This window comes from Thamnophis sirtalis, unplaced genomic scaffold (assembly GCF_051295495.1).
Source record: "Thamnophis sirtalis isolate CommonGarterSnake01/CBP01778 unplaced genomic scaffold, rThaSir2_p1.2 scaffold_3, whole genome shotgun sequence".
Taxonomy (NCBI): domain Eukaryota; kingdom Metazoa; phylum Chordata; class Lepidosauria; order Squamata; family Natricidae; genus Thamnophis; species Thamnophis sirtalis.
This window is the reverse complement of record NW_028261383.1, coordinates 12,657,823-12,678,275: the sequence shown is the minus strand read 5'-3', so window position 1 is coordinate 12,678,275 and position 20,453 is coordinate 12,657,823. Positions and strand designations below refer to the sequence as shown.

The 20,453-nt window shown below is 41.7% G+C and overlaps 3 protein-coding genes across 4 annotated transcripts in view; 1 reads left to right on the top strand and 2 right to left on the bottom strand.

The window, feature by feature from the left end:
- The window catches only part of LOC106552957 (major histocompatibility complex class I-related protein 1-like), a 554,120-nt gene that overhangs the window by 93,062 nt on the left and 440,605 nt on the right, over positions 1–20,453 (top strand). The gene's annotated exons all lie outside the window — the stretch shown is intronic.
- The window catches only part of LOC106541424 (major histocompatibility complex class I-related protein 1-like), a 201,545-nt gene that overhangs the window by 29,071 nt on the left and 152,021 nt on the right, over positions 1–20,453 (bottom strand). The window lies entirely within an intron of this gene.
- Positions 1,810–20,376, bottom strand: LOC148047205 (major histocompatibility complex class I-related protein 1-like). The gene is made up of 7 exons (XM_087711126.1): positions 20,304–20,376; positions 6,470–6,748; positions 5,071–5,346; positions 3,922–4,203; positions 3,131–3,229; positions 2,566–2,598; positions 1,810–1,871 (listed from the first exon to the last, which is right to left on the bottom strand). The coding sequence occupies exons 1-7, from the start codon at positions 20,374–20,376 to the stop codon at positions 1,810–1,812; spliced, it is 1,104 nt and encodes a 367-aa protein (XP_087567252.1).

Genomic DNA, 20,453 nt, shown 5'->3' with positions numbered 1-20,453 from the left:
TTTTCTCCTCTGCTCCTCAATCATAATAGAAGCAGTTTACTGATTCAGTGATAAAAGCAGTGATGAAAGAGCCAAAAATCTCTCCGGGCTCCAGCATGCAGGAAGGGCCTGAAGGGCTCCTCCTGAGAGTCCGGCCTAATTCAGAAGGAGGCCGATCCCATCTTCTCTCCTCTCTCCTCATACTGGGCGTCTCCCCTGCAAAGAGGAGGGAGAAAGTATCCAAGGGTTAGTTGGATCAAGACAGTCAGAGCCTGAGAGGTGCCAGAGGATCAGAGTTTGGGGGCAGGAGGACCCCTCCCCCAAATTCCTTACCTTCCAGTGTTTGAGGTGGATAGGAGAGAGAAGAGGGATTCCCAAAGCATCTTCGCCCTCACTTGGTCCTTGGACCCCAAAGGCCCCCCTCCCTCTCACCCCATACGGCCCCCACTGAGACCACTCACCTGCAAGGGGGCTGCTAAACAGTCCGGTTGCTCCCTGGATTGGAGAGAAAGACACAGAATGAATGAATGTCTGGATCCTCTGAGGAGGAGAAATCTCTCTCTTCACCATTCAACCTCTTCAGCTTCCCAAACTTCTCAGAGGACATAAAGCTTTTTATTAATTCATGAATTAAACTTCCATCCCACCTATCTCATTCAGGTGACTGTAGGCAGCTCACAGTAAAATTCAATAAAATGCCGTGCAGAATATTTAAAGCAATAAATGAAAACCAAAATCCCCCATCAGATCCTGTTGCATTTGGTCTGACAAGAAGATCGTGTCCAGTGTGTGACCTCTGTCTCCAGTCGGACCCCAGATGACAGCCATGAACTCCTGGGCTGCTTTGGAGGCCAAACCCAGGGATGGCAGATTGAGGTCTCCCAGGACCATAATCCTGGGCAACTCCATGCCAGCCCTGAGATGCCCCCAGCGTCTGAGGCAGGGAGCTGGCCATGCATCAGGGAGGCTGGTACAATAGAATAGAATAGAACAGAACAGAACAGAACAGAACAGAACAGAATAGCTAAGTTGGAAGGGAGGTCTTCTAGTCCAACACCCTGTCTAGGCAGGAAACCCTACACCACTTCAGACAAATCGTTATCCTCTTCTTAAAGACTTCCAGTGTTGGGGCATTCAAAATTTCTGGAGGCAAATTGTTCCACTGATTAATTGTTCTCACTGCCAGGAAATTATCATGTGAGCCCAGAGTCAGAAATGGGGAGTCACAACCAGAAACATGGGGTGGGAGCCTCCTGAGTGCCACCAATCCTGGCTGGGGTCTCAGTTGGGATCCCAAACCCTAAACTCAGCTGGGCACATCTCTGGGCACATCTCTGAGAGAGGGAAACCCCCCCTCTTCTAGAGTCAGCCAGGTCTCAGTTATGCCACCAGAGGAGTCTCTAACCACTTTGTATCATGGCCTCACTGCTGCTTTCCCCATTTCCCCTCAAAGAATTGAGGCCCTTTTCCTCCAAAGGGGGCCAAGGCTCCACCATGCAGACTCTGGGCTGCCTCCCCTGCCTGAATCCAACAGGGAGAGTTTCCCTTCTCCTCTGCAGAATCAACCAGTGCAAGGAAAGTGGATTTTATGACATTCATGCCTAAGGCAGGACTAGAACTCAAAAGTTTCACCTGTTTCCCTCACCACTAAGCCAAAGTTTAAATAATACTTAATAATTTAAATAATATTTAAATAATAAGCCAATTATTATTCCACCAGAAGCAGACTCAGAGGGAACCCAGGGAGGATGAATTGGGGGGGGGGCTTTAAAAAGTGGGGGACCTTCCCTCTTTTCATCCCCCCAAAGTCTTCCAAAGGGAGAGAAGGGCTCATGAAGCAGCTGCTCCCTCTGACTTACCCTGGTCTGAATTGATGGATCCTCTGTCACTTGCTGGAAAAGAAGGAAAGAAAAAGAGGATGAGGGAGGATGTCCGTCTTTCTGTCTCTCTTGGCTTATAAACGGAGAAGCTCAGCTCTTTCTGACTCCAACTCCCTCCCTCCCTCCCTCCCTTTCTCTCTCCCACACAAATAAAGACACACAAATACATGGAGAGAGTTTGAACTAAATTGCTTTGGCTAAAAGGCATTGGAAAGAATTCTTAAAATTTGTATTTATATCACACAAGGCCAGAAGGCAGAGCTGACCTAAAAGTTTCTTTTTGTAACCAATTTGTACATAGATAGGTTTTGTGATGGGAGACCAAGAGGAGATACAACTGGCATCCCCCAAAGCTCCTTTTCCCTCAAAATGCCCCCTTTTGTCCCCTAGTTTTATGGAGCTTCTGAGTCTCACTTGGCCAAGCCTTTCCTCTTGGCCTCCTTGGGGAACAGAGCATGTCCTCAGTCAGAGGGACCTTCCACCAGCCAGGTCTTCTCCTCTTCCTGAAGGTTCCTTCTCCCAGATGTTTCTCCTAGAGGACTCCACTTCTAATAATAGCCTGGCTGTAATGAAAAGGGGGCCCAACCTCCCCAGCCTGGTTCTTAGCATGAAGAGGAAGACACATATACACACCCCTCTCAAATAATTGTGTCCCTGCTCCCTGCTCTAAGTTGGAGATTACATGGAAAGAGGACAATTCACTCACTTGGTGCTGCTTTGTAGTCATCTTGACGTTTTTCTGCAAGAATAAAAATCAGTGAAAGCTCAAAAGAATCCACAAGAGATCATCCAAACTCTCCCTCTGTAGGAGGAAGAACCCCGGGAGATATTTCACAGACACTTAGTCCCATCAACCAAGACAGAAAAATCTTCAAAATACAAATGTATCTCCTGATTTGCCCCAAGAGAGACCTGCTGCCTCCGAGATGGATGGAGGGGAATTGGGGGAAGCAGAAGGAGCAGCTGGGAGGGGAGGAAGGTTTCCATGGAAATCCTTCTCTGCTGCTCTCTGACCAAAGCCTTTGAAAGGGACAAAGGAACTGGGATGCCTCTTCCCAACTCAGAAGGAGACAGGACTGCCTGAATCTCAGACTCAGCTGAATAGAAACTGGAGTCCCAGCAAGAGGCAGAGATCTCAGATGCTCCCCTAGAGGGCTGGGAAAACAGGACAGAAGGAAGCCCAGAAGAAGCTCCCCAAAGGGAGGGACTTGGGGGGGGGGAATCTCCCCATCTTCCTTCCATCACCCCCCCTCCCCAAAAAAGATACTTACTGAAGAATACAACAATTCCAGCAATCACACACGCCAGGACAAGAGCAGCCACAACGCAGCCGATGATGAGCCCCAGGTTGGATTTTGAATTGGTTGGTTCTGAATTGGGAGAAAGAGCAGATCATTGAAGAAGAACCCCAAACAATCTTCCCAACCAGGGAAGAGACCTAAAGAGGTGAAAGCTGAAAATACCCCAAATTAAAAACTCCATGGGCTCATTTTTCTGTCCTTCTCAAAGTAACATGAAGGCGCCTTGCTATCCGTTGTTAGAGGACGTGTCCTCAGGATGCTGCCTTCTTCTCACACCAGCCCAGCATGAAGGCAACTGAATTCATCTTTGGCTTTTCCACTCAAAAACAGCCCTTTGCCACCTTCTGACTCATAGCAGCTTCCAAAACAAAACTTCTTCAACACAATAAAACAAACATTTGTTAAACAAAAACATTTTTATTCTTTTTATAGGCTGCCCCAATAAGCCTTGACTCTGAGTGGAATTGGGCAACTCTGTATGCTTTTTACTTCAGTTTCAGTGTTTGTATTTTATTATTGGAAGTAAAATAAGGAATTTCATCAGGATCGGCCAAGTATTGGGATGGGATTCTGTCCTTTCCATCACCCGAAGTCAGTTCTACAGTCTGGTCCCTGCAGCTCCTCCAGCCTCAAACACTGGAAGGACCAATGGATGAAAGCTCAGCTATGCTCACATCTGGACACAGCTGGAGTCAGATTTCTCTCCCAACACCCTCCAGCCTGCCAGAGAGCCCAGCCTTCCCCTCCCTGCAGCCTCTCACCCTTTAACTCCAAGTCCAGAGGCTCCTGCAGGCCGTCGTGCTCCACGTGGCACCGATAGCGGCTCCTCTCTTTGGGGTCGATCCGGATGCTGAGCCAGTAGTGGTAGGTCCCATCCGCGTTGGGGGCCAGAAACCCATGGAAGGTCTCTTCCAGCCATACCTCCCCATCCCTCCTCCAGGAGGCATCGATGTCCCTGGGGTAGAAGCCATCCACTCGGCAGATGTGCGTCTCCATCCCATCCTCCACCTCCGTCCGGCTGCTCACCGTCACCTTTGGGGTCTCTGCAGAAACGGCACCCCCAGAATTAACTCTGAGCCCCTCCAGAGCCTGGAAGGTGGATGGGAAACTTGGAGGGGCAGGAAAGTCTCCCACCACTTAGTTTTAAGCCAAAGATTCGCATTCCACACTTGCAGCCTCTCCAAGAGTTTTGGGAAATGCTCCGAATCTGGAAAAGGATCAACCAGAAGAACTCCTGATTTTGAGTCCTTCCCAGGGACTCAGCCTGAAAAACCTCCAGAAGCAAATTGAGGCTCCAAGGAAATTCCTCTCTGGCTGCTTTGAACTCTGAGTGATCTTGGGCTGCTCCCTTCAGGGGAGGGAAAGTGGAGATGGTCTTTTAGGTTCCCTTTCAAGACAACAACAACCACACAGAAGATTCTCCCTACTTTTTGCCTCCTCTTCTGCTCCCCTGAATCTGAGGCTGCTCCAGCCTCTTTCCAAGGGACACAACCCCAATTTTAAGAGGAAGAGAGATCAAAGGGAATCTCACAGGGATCAATTGGGAAAAGAGATTTTGTCTCTCAAAAGTGGGGGGGGGGCGCAGAGAGAGGTTGATGCCAATGGAAGAGAGAGAGGATTCCCCCAGGCAGGGAGGGGCTGTGGGCAATCATCAGTGGGGGCTCCTGTTTGCAATTCCCCCATTGATCCTAATCTCATCCAGCTGATCCTGGAGGGATGAAGGTCCCAAGGGGGAGGGGTAGATCTAGGGGAGAGGGGGGGGAGGGTCTACATGCAAGAGGGGCTGGAAGAGGAGGAGGGGGATTCCCACCAGAGCAAACAGGCTAAAGACCAGGGACCCAAAGGGGCTGAATGTGTACAGGAGATCCAGCCATAAAGGAGGAAAGTCCAGCCTGAATCCAGATGCTCACCTGTCCTCAGCAGTGTCTCATTACCATAGGACAGGTGCTTCTCCAGCCACTCAATGCATTCCTCCTCCAGGTAGGCTTTTCTTCTCCTATTATATCCTGGAATAGCGTCCCAATTCCTCTGGGTGATCTGGGCCTGGGGGTCGGGAGCCACCCAGGTGAGGGTCTCCACGTCGAAGGTGATAAAGGTCCTCCCTTTGTAGCCATACTGATAAAACCCTCTTTTGCTCTTGTCTCTCTGGAGCTCACAGCCATATATCAGCTGCCATGTGTGAAGGCCTGAAAGACAGGAAGGAGGATGGTTTGGGGAGTCCTGAAGATAGACAGAGACCCCCCTCCCTGCAGTGACCTTGACACAGGCACTGACACCCCCATTTCCTCCCAAGCATTCAAGGGAAAGAAGTCACCATCAGTAATTGCCCTTTTCCCTTCGCTCGACCACCATCCCTGCATTTTCCCCCCAGGATGGAGCCCCTGAATCTCCCCAGGAAAAAGGGAATCTGGAAAAGCCAGCAGAGGATCCCGAGGGAGATGGAGAAAAGAAGGAATCGCAAAGAAACGGAAGGACGGAGACCCTTCCATCTTTCCTTCTGCCATTCCTCTGCAGGGGGAACTCTTGGGTGGGGGGGGGAAGGGATCCCAGAGAGGGAACAGTTGCCTGAATCTGCAGCTGCAAAAAGGGAATGAGAATCTTGTGCCTCAAAGAGGATCTGGTCGATCTGGGAAAAGTTGCAGGGATCCCTGTGACCATAAATCATGCTCTGTGTTCATAAATAGCACCAAGTCACAAGGGCTGGTTCCCACTTTGGGCTGACCAGAAGCAAACCATGGTTTAGAGGTCTCCCTCAACTGGAGGATGAGGAGAAGCTCCTGGCGTTTGGGGCCTCCCTCATTGCCTCCAAAAATGGGGAGAAGGAAAGGGATCTAGTCTCCCCAGGTGGATCTGCACCAGATCCCTCATTTCTCTTGGGTGGAAACAGAGAGAAGGAGGAGGATCTGCTTCCCCCAGGATCTCCTTAGGACCCACCTGCCCTTTTTTTCAGGGAGGGGAGAGGCCTGTGATTCCCTTCCTCCCCCACAGCAGGAGATCCACCCAGGTCCCTCCAACTGTCATGGGGGGCAGGGGAGATTTCGGTCTCTTTTTACCTCAGTTTATATCAACATCCAGAAAGAGAGAAGGAGAAATTTAAACAGTTTCCATTAACTGCAATTGGCAGAAATCGTCAGCAATGGAGACAAGGAGAATCTTATATTGATTAAAGAAAAGAATAAACATATATAAAAAAAGACTTTTTAAAGGTTTGGAAGGAGCCTTTCCCTTTGAAGGGACCCCCTTTCTCCCCCCTCTGGTTCCTGGGGAGGGGATTATGGGGCCAGAGGAGCCACCAGACCCATCACTCACCTTTGCTAAGATTGTAGTGAATCCTCAGGTTCTCCACATGTCCTCTGAACACCTCCTCATGGCCACGAAATAGCTGGGTGTTTCTGTCCCAGTACTGGGGATCCTCCTTCCCCACCTTCTCCATCCAGGAGACTCGAGGCTGCTCCCTCCGGCTGTGGCTGTCATAGTAACTGAAGACCTGATCATCCACATACCCCACAATGACAAAGTGGGGCTGCTGCCCCTGACTGGGATCCAAGATGGAGGTGTAGAAATACTTCAGGGAGTGGGAGGAGGCGCCTGGAAGGGAGACAGAAGAGAAGAGTTAGGGGGCTTCAGTCAAGAACCGGATCCCATGGAGGCTCCCATCTGAGGCTCTGCGGAGGAAGAAGGGAGAAGAGGAAGAAAAAGAGAGCTGGGGGAGGAGGAGGAAGGGGGGAAAGGAAGGGGGAGATCCGGGGAGAGGAGGCAGGAGGTGAAATGAGGGAGTGACTGAGAGAGAAAGAAGAAGCTTCTGGGGGGCCTGAAGGGTTGGAGGGCAGGGAAGGTGGGGGGTGAGAGAGGAGAGGAAGGTCGGGCTCCCTAAACTTTACCTGCCCCAATTGTGTCCTCCTCCCTTCCAGCAAGGCCTCCCTCAAACCCCCTTCTGGATTGCTCAGTCTCTGCCCCAAGGAGGCTGCAGGTAAAAGAGGGGATTCCATCCCCAGAAGCTCAAAAGCAGCAGGAAACCCCACCTGGTCACCCCAACTTTCCATTTACATCATTGGGGGCCAAAGTGGCTGGTGAAAAGCTGCAGATGTTATAAAATGGGAGGGGGGAATCTGGGTGAGACCAGAGGCCAATGTGAACCCTCCCCCTAACCTCAATATGGGGAGGCAAAGAGGGCAGAGAAGGGAGTAGCAACAAACCCACTTTTTTTTATTAATTTTTTTTTATTTTGTTACTTAAACAACACATGCCCACACCAGTGGGAAAAGAAAAAATCAAAACACAGAGAAGACAAAAAGAACAAAAAACAAGGCAGGAAAAAAAAAGGAAAAACAAAAGAAGAAAAAAGAAAAAAAAACCACAGGTATATATATTATAAAAAAAGTATATCAGCTGGTTACAACATGTTTTGGTGCATCTCTTCCATTAATTCATATTAATTCAAATATCTTAACTCAAATGTTTACCATATTGACATCATAATACCTCCACTTTTAGTTAACTACAGTTATTTAAACATTCTTCATCCTTAACAATGCCAAAGATTTAATTCATAACCACATGCTAGCATTTCATTTACTTGTTTGTAAAATCCTCTATTAACATTAAATCCTCATATCCTGTTTTAGCTGAACATCCATAATATTTAATACCAAAAATTCCATCTTCCATACATATAGTTTATTATCATTCTCCCTTCTTTATGTAATTATATTGTATATCGTAACATTTTCCCCATATTAGTTAACATTTAACTGTATATAGTTTTATTTTATTTTTTAATAGTGATAATTATTGTGATTAATAACCTTTGTATATGGTCCAAAAATATTTCCAACCTTCCCTTCTCATATCCAATTATTATTTATCATATCAACTCCACATTATATACATTACTATCAATATCAATTATTATTCAGCTATGTCTATTACAAATAAGAATAATTAGGTTTAGCTAATTTTGAATTGTATTCTTCCATCTATCAGCCTGTGTCTCTCCAATAACAAAACCTCCTTAATCCAATTACCATTCGTGGATCAAATTCTACAAACGTCTTTATAAGCAAGTCCAAACAGGAATATCTTCGCACCTTTTTGCTTAGGATGTCTCTCATATAATGTCCTAGGCGTTGTCCTACGCTTGTTGCACTTTTCAGCTTATCTTTAATTCTCAGTGGTGGTATCGGAAATTTTGCAAATGATGTTTCATAAAGTATAAATTCTTTAATGCTTCTCATTCCTCCTGTGCTCTGTCTTTTGAAATAAATCTTCTGTGTGGCAGCCCCCCCTTCAAATGTTGCATTTCTTTCTCCCTCCAAAGTAAACCAGACGCCCGGAGTGTCAGCAAGTTGAGAATCTTTAAACCAGTTGCCCGGAATGTCAGCAAATTGAGAAACTTCATTTCTGACATTCTTCATTTGTATTTCAGGAACATTCAAACATTCAACATTCTCACTTTTTTCTTCATATTTTGATGTTAAAAACAACAAATAGTCCAGCTTTTTTTTCAAATCTATCATACGTGTCAGACAACTTTTGTAACGCGGAGAAAATCATTTGAAATGAATCATTTGAAACTTGCATAGACGCCATGTTTGTGACACAGCTAATATATTTCCCTTTAGAGGCTTTAAGGTATTTGCAAGTAAGAACACGCTGGGAGCTGTACAATCTTATCTGATCTTAGACCAACACAGCCAAGCAATAAAAGTGTCAAATTGTAAGGAGCCAAATTATAGTAAATTGGTTTACAGCCCACTTAAGGAGAGTCAGAGGAGATGTTGAAGTAATCTTTCCTTTATCCATGTAAGTAGCATTTAAAACATTTAAGAAATAGGGTAACCACCGGCCATAAACCCATAAAAAAAACACCCAATTCGCCGCTAGATTCTTCTGTTCTTTGGTTTCAATTAGCTTACATTTTTATGTAGACCATGTCTCTTTGAGTAATAAAATCAGCTTACCAGTTGAAAACACTCACACCATTCTTAGGGGCAACCTGCAGTTTCTTACAGCTAATCCAGAAGGATTCCTTACAGCTAATCCAGAAGAATTCCTTACAGCTAATCCAGAAGGAACTGGCAAAGGAGGTTAAATTCCAAGCCCCCCAGAGACTTTGCGAACGTCTCTGAGGTCACTGGATCTCCTCCAACCTTTCACTGTCTCTCCAGGACAGCTTGGGTCTGAAACGAACCGTCCAATTTCCTTCGGAATAGGGGAATTTCAGGAATAGCCTGAAACTCCGTCTTCTCACTGCTAAGCCCTGCCTTCTTCCAGCAACAAACCCACTTGACCACCAAGGTCCAACTTCATCAACAGGGACTCACATCCGACAAGCTCCGGAGCAGGGATCCTATGAGGAACTAAAGACCTTTGGACAATGACAGCCACTCCCCCACCCCTTCCTGGGGTCGCGGCTGATGAAGCACCTGAAATCCTTCTGGGCACATTTCAGTGAGGGGGACTCCTCCCTCCGGGCCCAGCCAGGTTTCAGTAATACATGATTCCCTTGAAGACTATTTGATTAAGGGCTGAAAGGGGCAGGAATACAATTGCTTACACAGCTGTTTCCTGTGGAACTTTCAGTATCTGGAAAGTTACTTTAGACTAGACAGAAGCGCTAAGGGAAAGCTCAGAGTGACCTTGGAAATACTTTTATCTTTTAAAAAAAGAGACTGAATTTACTTTTTCTAGCTTTGTGGCAGTTCTTATACTATTCTTACATTATCTTGCTGGGGAGGTGGTGATTTTTTTTTCTTGGCTCTTTGACTCCCCCCCCTTTTTTAGGCTTTGAAGTATTGATTCTTGATTATTTTTTTTTGCTCTCTTTTCCTTTTGAAGATATTGGACACAAATGGATGGCTTGCCTTAAAATTTGAGTAAATTGGATTAAAGACTTTTTTTCTCCTCTCTCTTTCTTTTCTCTTTTTTATTCCTTTATTTTTTTAAGTGAGAGATTTTCACTTCTTCCTCTTTCCTCCTTCTTTTTTCTCTCCTCTCACTTTATTTATAATCTCTAATCTTCATAAGTTGATGTTTAAATTTTTGTGATATTAACTGGACTAGAATATAAAAGAAAAAATTTAGAAGATGAGTAGAAAAACAACACCTGTTGGTTCTACAACAACAACCCATGCCTCCTCACCTGCAGGAGGACAAAGATTAATACAGTCGATGATTCAACAAGAAAAGGAGAAGGGAGTAATTTTAGAGGTAATCATGCAAGCGATACAGAAATGACAAGCAGGAGCTGATAGTAAGGATGAAAAGTTAGACACCATTGTAAAGAAGACTGAGAGTATAGAAAAAAGAATTGAGACAATAGAGCAACAAAATCAAAGCACAGAACAAAAAGTTGCTAAAATGAAATGGAAGGAAAAATGGAAGGTATGCAAAACTGGATGATGAAATATGAAGACAGAGTCCAAAAAATTGAAGAAAAGGTTCAACAAGAAGAGAAGAAGGTTGAGGAGTTAGACAGCAGATTGAGCGACATGGAAAGGGAGAGCAGTGGAATATTAGGATGGGAGATGGCAAGGACAAAGATATAGAATAGATACAATCAATAAGGCAGAAGCTTTCTTTGCAGAACATTTCAGAGAAATGGCTGAGAAGACTGGAAAAGATGAATTAGTGGCACAACTACTGGAGACACCCATAATTGAGATTGAAAAAGTAGAAGGAGCCGTAGGTGGAATTGATAAAGAGGAAGGTGCGGTGGGTGGTGTAAATCTCAGAGAACAATGAGAACCCAGATCAACTAGAGCTATAAATCCTGTATATAAAGTATAAATATGGAGGAAAAATGGTCACAATCAATATAAATAGACTTAACTCAGCAATTAAAAGAAAGAAAATATTTCTCAATTAGAAAAGCTAAAATTTGACATAATCTGCCTAGAAGAAGTATATTCAAGGCTTCGGGGGGTGGAGCCTGCCGCCGTCGGGAGCTCAACGAAGCTCCTGCCAGGACCCTGGTTCGTATATCTTATAAGATCTATAGATATCTCCCCTTTCTGGCAGAAAGGGGCAGGGAGAAGGTCAGTCGTTAGGATCTCTTTGTAATTCATAGCTTTTTTTTTGCTGTGAATGGAGAAGAGGTTCAACATTAGCTGAGCCTTTACTCCGGCCAGTTTTCCGCGCTGCCTTTTTTGCAGCCCTAGGCAGATTGCCCCCCCCCCCCCCCCAGGACAAAGCTAAGCTATTTAAATGTTAATCCGGGCAGGGACCATTCCTGAGGAATTTCTTCCATTACTATTTAAAATACCAGCTTCAACTTCGCAAAAGGCTCCCTTTCTTTTTTAGCTGCGTCACAAGATGGCGATCTCGCAGCTTTTGTGTTTGATGTGACGTACTTACTCAGCCCTACCCTCCTGAAGGCTTCTCCGTACTAATTGCTAAAAGATTAACTGAGGGGAGCAGAGACTTTGATTTTTGGCTCGCTTGATTGCTTGTCTTTTATTTTTACTCTGGAATGGCTCCCAAATCTAAACAGAAGCGCTTCCTTAATAACATATCTCCAAAAACTGCTATGAAGCCGCTACCCCTGTCTCCTACACCCTCCACGGGAGATTTGCTAACACAAGAATTTCTTCTCAAAACGCTTAATGATTTCAGACAGGAAATTAATCAATTGATATCGGAATTATATGATCAATTTGATGCTAAAATTGCTCAGGCAAAGGAGGATATGATCGGAGTAATGACAGTCATGACAGATTATATTGCTGAAACGGAGGACAAATTGGAACTTTTGGAAGAAACTAACCTTAATTTGATATCCAAAATTCAAACATTACAACAGGAAATTGAAACTGCTCAAAAACAACTTGTCATGATAAATTATAATAAGACTGCCTTTGCTATAAGAGTTAGAGGACTGCGTGAAAACCAACAGGAGAATTTGAAACAGATCTTCTTTGAGGCTTTCAGCCGCTTGGTGGGAAGTCCGGGATTTAACTTTGATTGGCAGATTCAAAGAATTTACCGCCAGAATTCGTGGGTAGCAAAACAGCGACAGCTTCCGAGGGACATAATAATATACTTTACCACAAGGGAATCCAGAAATGAGATAATACAGAGGCTTTACGGAAAGAGGTTGAGAATTGATGGACAGGACTTGATTGTTTTTAAAGAGGTACCATCTCAAATATTAAGAACAAGGAAAGAGTACGCTTTCTTAACCGAAGAACTCAGAAATTCTCAGATTCCATACAAATGGGAAGTCCCAGCTGGTATTACAGTTACATTTGGCAACCAAAAACACCGCATTAATTCTGTCTGTGAAGCCCGAGAATTTTACTACGAGACCCTGAAGGCGGGACTTCCTGATCCATCCGGACCTGGAGAGAGACAAGGAGAAGGAGGAGACAAACAGCGAGACACGTGGCTACAAGGCGGAGGGTGTTGCTTTCCTCTTCCGGAAGAGCAGAAGACTAAAGAATAAAGACTAAGCGATGTTCTTAAAGCTTTATGATTTCCGTCTGGGACAAAATGGAAAAGTGGTATATTGATGATGAGACATGGAGACTGAAAGAAGCGTTGCTGATTGTGGACATATATTGTATATAAGATTTGTCTGAATTCTAACTCAAATTGCGCATGAATTATTTTCCTAGGCGAGGAGAGCGGAGATTGCGATCTTTTTGAGTTGTGGTTTGGGATGAACGGAGTTGGGAGGCGTGTGGGAGAGGGAAGGGTAGCGAAAGCTTAATTAGACTACTTGGGGCTAGAATGCAAGCTGATGTTTGTTTGAGTTGCTATTTCAATATAAGCTCAAGAAAGATTGGTCGGAGAGTCTTCAGGAAAGTGGAGTAAATATGGGAGGAGCAATGGACGCGGATAAAATATATATATGGACATGGATAAAGGCAGGGTGGAAGGTAAAAATTTATATGTGGAGGTGGGTAAGGATAGAAAGGGAGGTGTTGGAAATGAAAAATGAAAGAAGTACTTGAGTTTAATGGTTTTATAGAAAGGTTTGGATATTTGGATAAAAAAGAGATAAATTAAAGGTTTGAATAGATAGACAAAGCAATGAGACTTTTAGTTGGGGAATCCTAATTGATCAACTTACCTGGCTCTAATACAGTTTGAAACCCTGCAAGTAGTAAAATAATCGAAATTTGGAATGAGCTACATTGTTTAAGATTTACAGATAATGGGAAGCTGTGTTAACGTAGTGGGTTTATTGACCCTTCTCTGTTTCTCCTTTCTTTTCGGGTGTGTGTGTGCTTTTTTTTTTTATTTTTTTTTTTTTATTATTCCCTTTTTTTTTTGGCTTTTCTTTTCTTTTCTTTTTTTTAATTTTAAAGTTAGCTGGCCTTATTATACTCAAATGCTTGTTAAAGAATTATGCCGGGTATGGGACCTGCGAAGCCGTAAGGGGGTTAGGGAGGGGGGATTATAGGGGGGAGGGGGGAGGGTGGAATTACAGTTTCAATTCTTAGAACAATAAGAATTCACTTGTATACTGCGGCTCGTTTTCCTTTTTTTTCTTTTTCTCTTTTATTCTTTAAAAAAAAAAAACAACTGATGGATACACCAAAGCGAGGAGAAGAGGGAAAGAGGAGGGAGAAGTAAAGAGGGAGTGAGAGGGAATGTAAGGAGGGTGAGATGGAGGGAGGGGGAGATGCCTGAGGGGGAAGGGAAGTAGAAGAGGGGAATGCTGGAGGGGTGAAATGAAAGTTGGAGGGGGAGAAGAGAGGGTGTATGGGGGATTGAAGTGTTATGTTGGGGGTTTTTTTTTTCTTTTTTTTTTTTCTCTTTGTTTTTTTTTGTTACGCACAGTATATAAGTGATTGTATAAAATGAAAATGAAAATGAAATAAATAAAATGTATTGAAGATCAACAAATACAGTTTAAAATATACTTAAATAAAATAAAATAAAATAAAATAAAATAAAAGAAGTATATTCAAAAGAGACATGAACACCTACTAACACAACCAAAGCTTGGGAAAACGTTTACTACACTGGCGAATTGTAAGAAAAGAGGAGTGATCTTCTATATTAAAGATAATATTCCAGCGAAACTAATCTATGCAGATGAAGAGGGAAGAATTTTGATGGTGGAAATTATGGATAATATTAAAAAATGCTCCTAATTGGAATCTATGCTCCTAATGAAAAGCAAGATGAATTTTATAAAAAACTGCACACAAAAACCTTGGATTTGGACTATGTTGATATTTGTATGATGGGAGATTTTAATGGCATTGTAAACCAGAACATGGACTACAAAACACACAAAACAACAAAGTTAAATAGAAAACTGCTTTCGAAATCCTTCTTCAGGATGATAGATGAATAAATTTAAAAGATATATGGAGAGAAAGAAATACTACAAAAGAACAATATACTTTTTATTCAAATAGACATTCACCATTTTCCAGAATTGATATGATGTGGGCCTCAACAGAATTGATTTGCAATGTACAAGAAATTGAGATTGAAACAAGCACTTGTGCGGACCATAATCCAATCACAACCAAATGGAAAGGCCAAAGGACAAGATCTAGATGGACACTAAATAATATCATATTGAAAGAAAAAGACACTGTACAGAAAATGGAAAAAGAATTGGCCTTTTTCTTTAAAGAAAATAGAAAAGAAGATACATCAATGCAGAATCTTTGGGATACAATGAAGGCTGTCATTAGAGATCTGATAATAGACTACAGAAGGAAGAGAAATTCAAAGAAAAGACAAACGTATAAAGCCCTAGAGAACGATTATAAAATACTTGAAAAAGAGCTACAGAGATCACCACCAAAAAAAAGAAGATGTTAAAATAAAAATGGATACAATCAAACATAAAATGGATCTACTAGAAAAGGAAGAACTGGCACAAAAAATTAGAGGCACTAAACAGAATTATTTTGAAAATGCAAATAAACCAGGCAGATGGTTGGCATATAAACTGAAAAAAGAGAGAGAAGCAAAGAAAATATTCCAATTAAGAGATGAGCAAGGACAAATTCAGTATGGAAACACTGAGAAAAAAAAATTATACAAGACTACTATGTTAAGCTTGTATGAACAAGAGAAAGTGGAAGAGGGAGGAGTTAAAAAGTATCTACAGGATGCTAATCTTCCCCAGATATCAGACGAAACTAGAACAATGTTGGAAAGTAAAATAACAATGATGGAGCTAACGGAAGCACTTAAAAAACAAAATAATGGAAAAGCTCCAGGTCTGGATGGACTACCAGTGGAATTCTACAAAACATTTGAAGAAATCTTGTCTCTCCCACTCTTAGAAGTTATGAATGAAGTGATATCTGAGAAGTTATGAATGAAGTGATATCTGAGAGCAGAATACCTAAATCATGGTCAGAAGCATACATTTCATTGCTACCTAAAGAGGAGATTGATTTAACACAAACCAAGAACTATAGACCAATCTCTTTATTAAATTCAGATTACAAGCTATTTGCATCTATATTAGCAGAGAGACTCAAAAATATTTAAATAGTTTTATCCACTCTGATCAAAATGGTATTTTACCAAAGAGACAAATTAAAGACGATATGAGAATGATTTTGAATACTTTGGAATACTATGAGGCCCATCCCAAAAAACAAATGGCCCTGATGTTTCTTGATGCACAGAAGGCCTTTGACAACGTGAATTGGCAATTTATGTTTTTACAATTGCAACAGATGAATTTTGGTAAGAAATTTATCCAAACCATTCAAATGGTATATCATAAACAAACAGCAAAGATAATGGTAAATGGAGAATTGACAGATTCTATTGAAATAAATAGAAGTATGAGACAAGGTTGCCCATTATCATCGTTACTTTTTGTCTTAACATTAGAAGTTTTAAATAGAAAGATTAGAGAAGAAGAAGAAATAAAAGGAATGAAAATTTTAAAAAAAGAATACAAGCTACAAGTGTTTACAGATGATTTGGTTTTTATTCTTGAAGATCCACAAGAGACAGCACTCAAATTGTTAGAAAGAATAGAGGAGTACGAAAAAGTAGCAGGTTTGAAAATAAAGATAAAACAAAGATTTTGACAAAAAAACATACCATTAAGACAAAAGGAAGAGTTGGCAAAAGCCTTGCAGATTCAAATCACAAGCAAGGTTAAATATTTGGGGATATATTTATCAGCTAGATGTAGCCCTCTCAAGGAGGACAATTATACTAGACTAAAACAACAAATTTCAACTGACTTGATGAAATGGGAAAACCTACAACTATCAATGATAGGAAGAATTTCTACAATTAAAATGAACATTTTACCCAGAATCTTATACCTGTTCTAGACAATCCCAATCAAATTGGGCAAGGACATTTTTGAAGATCTAAATAAAATAGTTTTGAAGTTTATTTGGCAAGGGAAAAAAGCAAGAATAAAATTCAAATTGTTACAAGATGCTAGAATAAGAGGAGGATTGGACTTACTTGACTGGGAGTTATATTATCAAGCAACAAACCTGATGTGGATTAAGGAGTGGAAAACACTAAAAAATCTCTATTGAATGTAGAGAGTCATGATTTACTGTTGGGATGGCATGCTTTTTTATGGTATAAGGAAACTAAAGCACATGGTTATTTTAGAAGACATTATATAAGGGAGGCTTTGCTATTAAATTGGGAAAAGGTTAAAAGATTACACTACTTAAAAACTTCAGTCTGGATATCAATGATTGAAGCATTTTCATACCCAATATTATATAAAAAGGAACAAACATATGTTGAAATACTGAATGCAGAGGGTGAACTCAAATCTATTCAAGAGTTGAAACAAGAAGGAATAGAAATGAATTGGTATTCATATGTACAGATACAATCTAGATATAATGAAGATAGAAAATCAAAAGGTCTTTACAACAAAATGACTGGGTTAGATAAAATTTTAATAGGTATTGATGAAAAAGTAATTAAAAAATTATATGGATATTTATTAGAGGTTAAATTACAAGAGGAACAAGTTAAAGAAACCATGATAGCTTGGGGGGGGAAACTTTGGGCATGGGATTGATTTAGAGAAATGGCAGAAGTTGTGGTCTCAAAAATATAAAATGACAATGTCAACTGCATATAGAGAAAATTTGTATAAGATGTTTTACAGGTGGCATCTACCCCCAACGAGAATTGCAAGAATGTCCAAGAATAAATCAGAAAAGTGCTGGAAATGTCATCAGACACCGGGCTCATATTACCACATGTGGTGGACTTGTATTGAAGCTAAAAGATACTGCACTAAAATTCACTTGTGGTTGGAGAAAATGATACACAAACACATAGATCTTAAACCAGAGATTTTTTTACTGGGAATTATACCAAAAATCTATAACAAAGACTTAAAATATTTGATTGTAAATGTTTTAACAGCAGCTAGAATCGTATTTGCAAAAAACTGGAAAAATGAAACAATACCAAAACAGGAAGAACGCCTTTGTTACATTTGTGTTGTATTTGTGCTGATAAATAAATAAAGGGAGACTAGTATAGATCTATTTCAAGCTATTTAGCTCTCATCAGCTAGCCATACCCTTACTGAGATTAGAACCTGTGCTATATTACATCTTAGGCAGATGTGTTAACCACTAAGCCACAAGGTTCTCCTCCTTATCAGCTGAGCCAGGGAATAGGTATGTATTTAGTGTCACAACCCCTGGTATGCCCAAATATGGGAGGAAGTCTACTGCTTCCATTCTCTGTCTAGTAAACTGGCAGGAACAAAGACACAGATTAGATTTACTAGACAAAGTGGAATTATTCTATGATCAATACTTTGGACTTCAGGAGGAGGAGAGATTGAGAGAAGAGAGAGATGGAAGAAGAGAGAAGAAACTTTCTATTATTAGTTTGGGAAAGAGGGAGAGGAAAACATTATCTGAAGATTCCAATGTGACTTTTAACAATGGAAGCATTGATACATCCAAATTTTATTAAGATGGAAATATCATTAGATATAAAGACATTTTATCAGAAAAGGGAGAATTAAAAAGGAAACAAGTTAGAAGAATAAGGGATAGATATGGTTTGGCACACAAAGTAGCAAATACAATCAAGATATGAAAAAGATGCAAAGCTTTATGGTTTTTATTTGGAGTTGACAGAATTGGATGAAATACTCACAGGAACAGAAGAGCGAATGATTAAAAAATAAAAAAAAATTAATTTGTGTTAAGTTGAAAGAAGAAGTAAAAGAAACAATGATAGCAATTTTTTGGGGATATACGTATAACTTATAAGTTCTATAACAGAACTTGAGAAGTGGCTGCAATTATGAGAAAGGAATTATAAATTAACAATAGCAACAGCATATAAAGAGAATTTGTATAAAATGTTTTATAGATGGCATATGTCACTGGAAAGACTGGCAAAAATGTTTAAAGATAAATCAACCAGTGTTGGAAATGTCACCAGATGCCAAGATCATATTATCATATGTGGTGGACATGTGCAGAGGTAAAAAAATACTGGGCAAAAATTTGCATGGGGTTGGAAAGAATGATACAGCAACATATTGATTTAAAACTGGAACGGTTTAAAAAAAATTAGACGTGCAGAAATGAACAGATTAATGGTGGCAAGGGTTGACTCAGGGTTCAGGGTTGACTCAGCCTTCCATCCTTCCGAGGTGGGTAAAATGAGGACCCAGATTGTTGGGGGCAATATGCTGACTCTCTGTAAACCGCTTAGAGAGGCCTGAAAGGCCTATGAAGCGGTATATAAGTCTACTGCTATTGCTATTGCTATTGCAATTAAAGAGAAGGAAAAATCAGAGTATTAAAAGATATGGGGATGTTTTAAATCACTGGATTGAAAATAAATATAGACAAAAAGAAACAGAAAACTGAATAATTTGGAAAAGAACATAGAATTATAGGGGAGGAGTTGAATTAAAAGGCAATTGAAATGTAAAGGCAAGATAAAAATAGATTTAAAATGATGCAACTGTTAAATATTCAAAGACTGTACCCAGATGACACACTCTAACATTAATGATATAAGAGTGGTTATGGAAAATTTTTTAAAAAATCTTAAAAAAAAAACACAAGTGAGGAAGGAAGTTGGGACTGAGGGGGGAGGATGGGGGAGAGAAAAATCCAGCCCACGACATGAGATCCCCCATGTTTCCTCCCATCCCCCCACCCCTCCCACCCCTAATGAAGAACTGGTTCAGCCCCTGGCTGAGCTCTGAGAGTTGCAGTAGAAGTAGGACAGGGAATGTGAAGGAGAGGCTGGAGAGGGAAGAGTTAGAGGAGCAGAATTGTGGGGTCTTTACTACAACACCAGCCCCTTCAAGGGTTTATTAGAGAGGACTGTCAAGCAGTATCAAGCTGTACAGAAATCTAAGTGCTATTATCAGAAACAGCCCCTCCCCAACAGGTTCTCTTAAAAGAGAATTTGTCAACTAGACAGATTCTTTGGGTATTAAAAGTTTCTTTACCATGTGGAATGGGAAAAAGGAATGATTACCTTTAAGATTAGTTGTTCTGTTTGCTTCACCTAACTGAAACAAATGAAACAGGATATTTGTACCAATACCCCCTGTGGGGAGGTAAATGAGTAATGAGTGTCATGTCTCTGTTTTGGGAGATTGTGCACGAGGTCTACATGACACAGGAAAGGGGTCTACATGGCACAGGAAGGCCAGGTACTTTGGGATGATCAATAACTTGTCTAAGAGTATAAAAGACTGTAAACAACTGCCATTCGGGGTTCAGGTTTTGCTCCTGAACCTTTGCGCAAATAAACCTTTCCCTCTGACAAAGAGCTGGTCTTGTCTCATTTTCTGCAACACTCTAAACTGGAACAAATGAGCTGAGGATCTTTCCAGTGAGGGCAAAGCTTGATGATAAGGGTGGAGCTGGATGGTGAGGACTTCGCCCAGGCAGGAGAAGGAAGGACCAGGAGAAAGACGGCAGGCCTGAAGTCTAAAAACTTCTCTTTTCACTTCTACTCTCTGTTCTCCCAGAAATAAAAATGGGGGCTGATTACAAATCAGTTACTAAAGTTTCTTTAAATCGGGATCGATGAATCGCGAGAGAAGGAGGATTTTGCCTTCTGGGAAAGAAGGACTGAGGGGGGAGGATGGGGGAGAGAAAGACCCAGCTCAGGACATGAGATCCCCTCCCCGTCTGTTTCTTCCCCCCCCCCCTCCCCGTCGCAAACTCACCGCAAAGAGTCCCAAGCACGAAGGACCCCAGCACAACTCCCAAGAGCAAGAGGGGCGCCCGGTGCAGCAGCATCGCTCTCCAACCAGGCGCCCCCGTGCACCTCCAACCGAAGACGCCGTCCGTTAAGTCGCTTAGCCGCTGCCCCGTTC

Coding starts and splice junctions, on each gene's coding strand:
- LOC148047205 (XM_087711126.1), bottom strand. CDS start 20,376: ATGCTGCTGCACCGGGCGCCCCTCTTGCTCTTGGGAGTTGTGCTGGGG. Junction 6,749..20,303: donor CGTGCTTGGGACTCTTTGCG/GTGAGTTTGCGA, acceptor TCTCCCTTCCAG/GCGCCTCCTCCCACTCCCTG. Junction 3,230..3,921: donor TCTGGACTTGGAGTTAAAGG/GTGAGAGGCTGC, acceptor CTCCCAATTCAG/AACCAACCAATTCAAAATCC.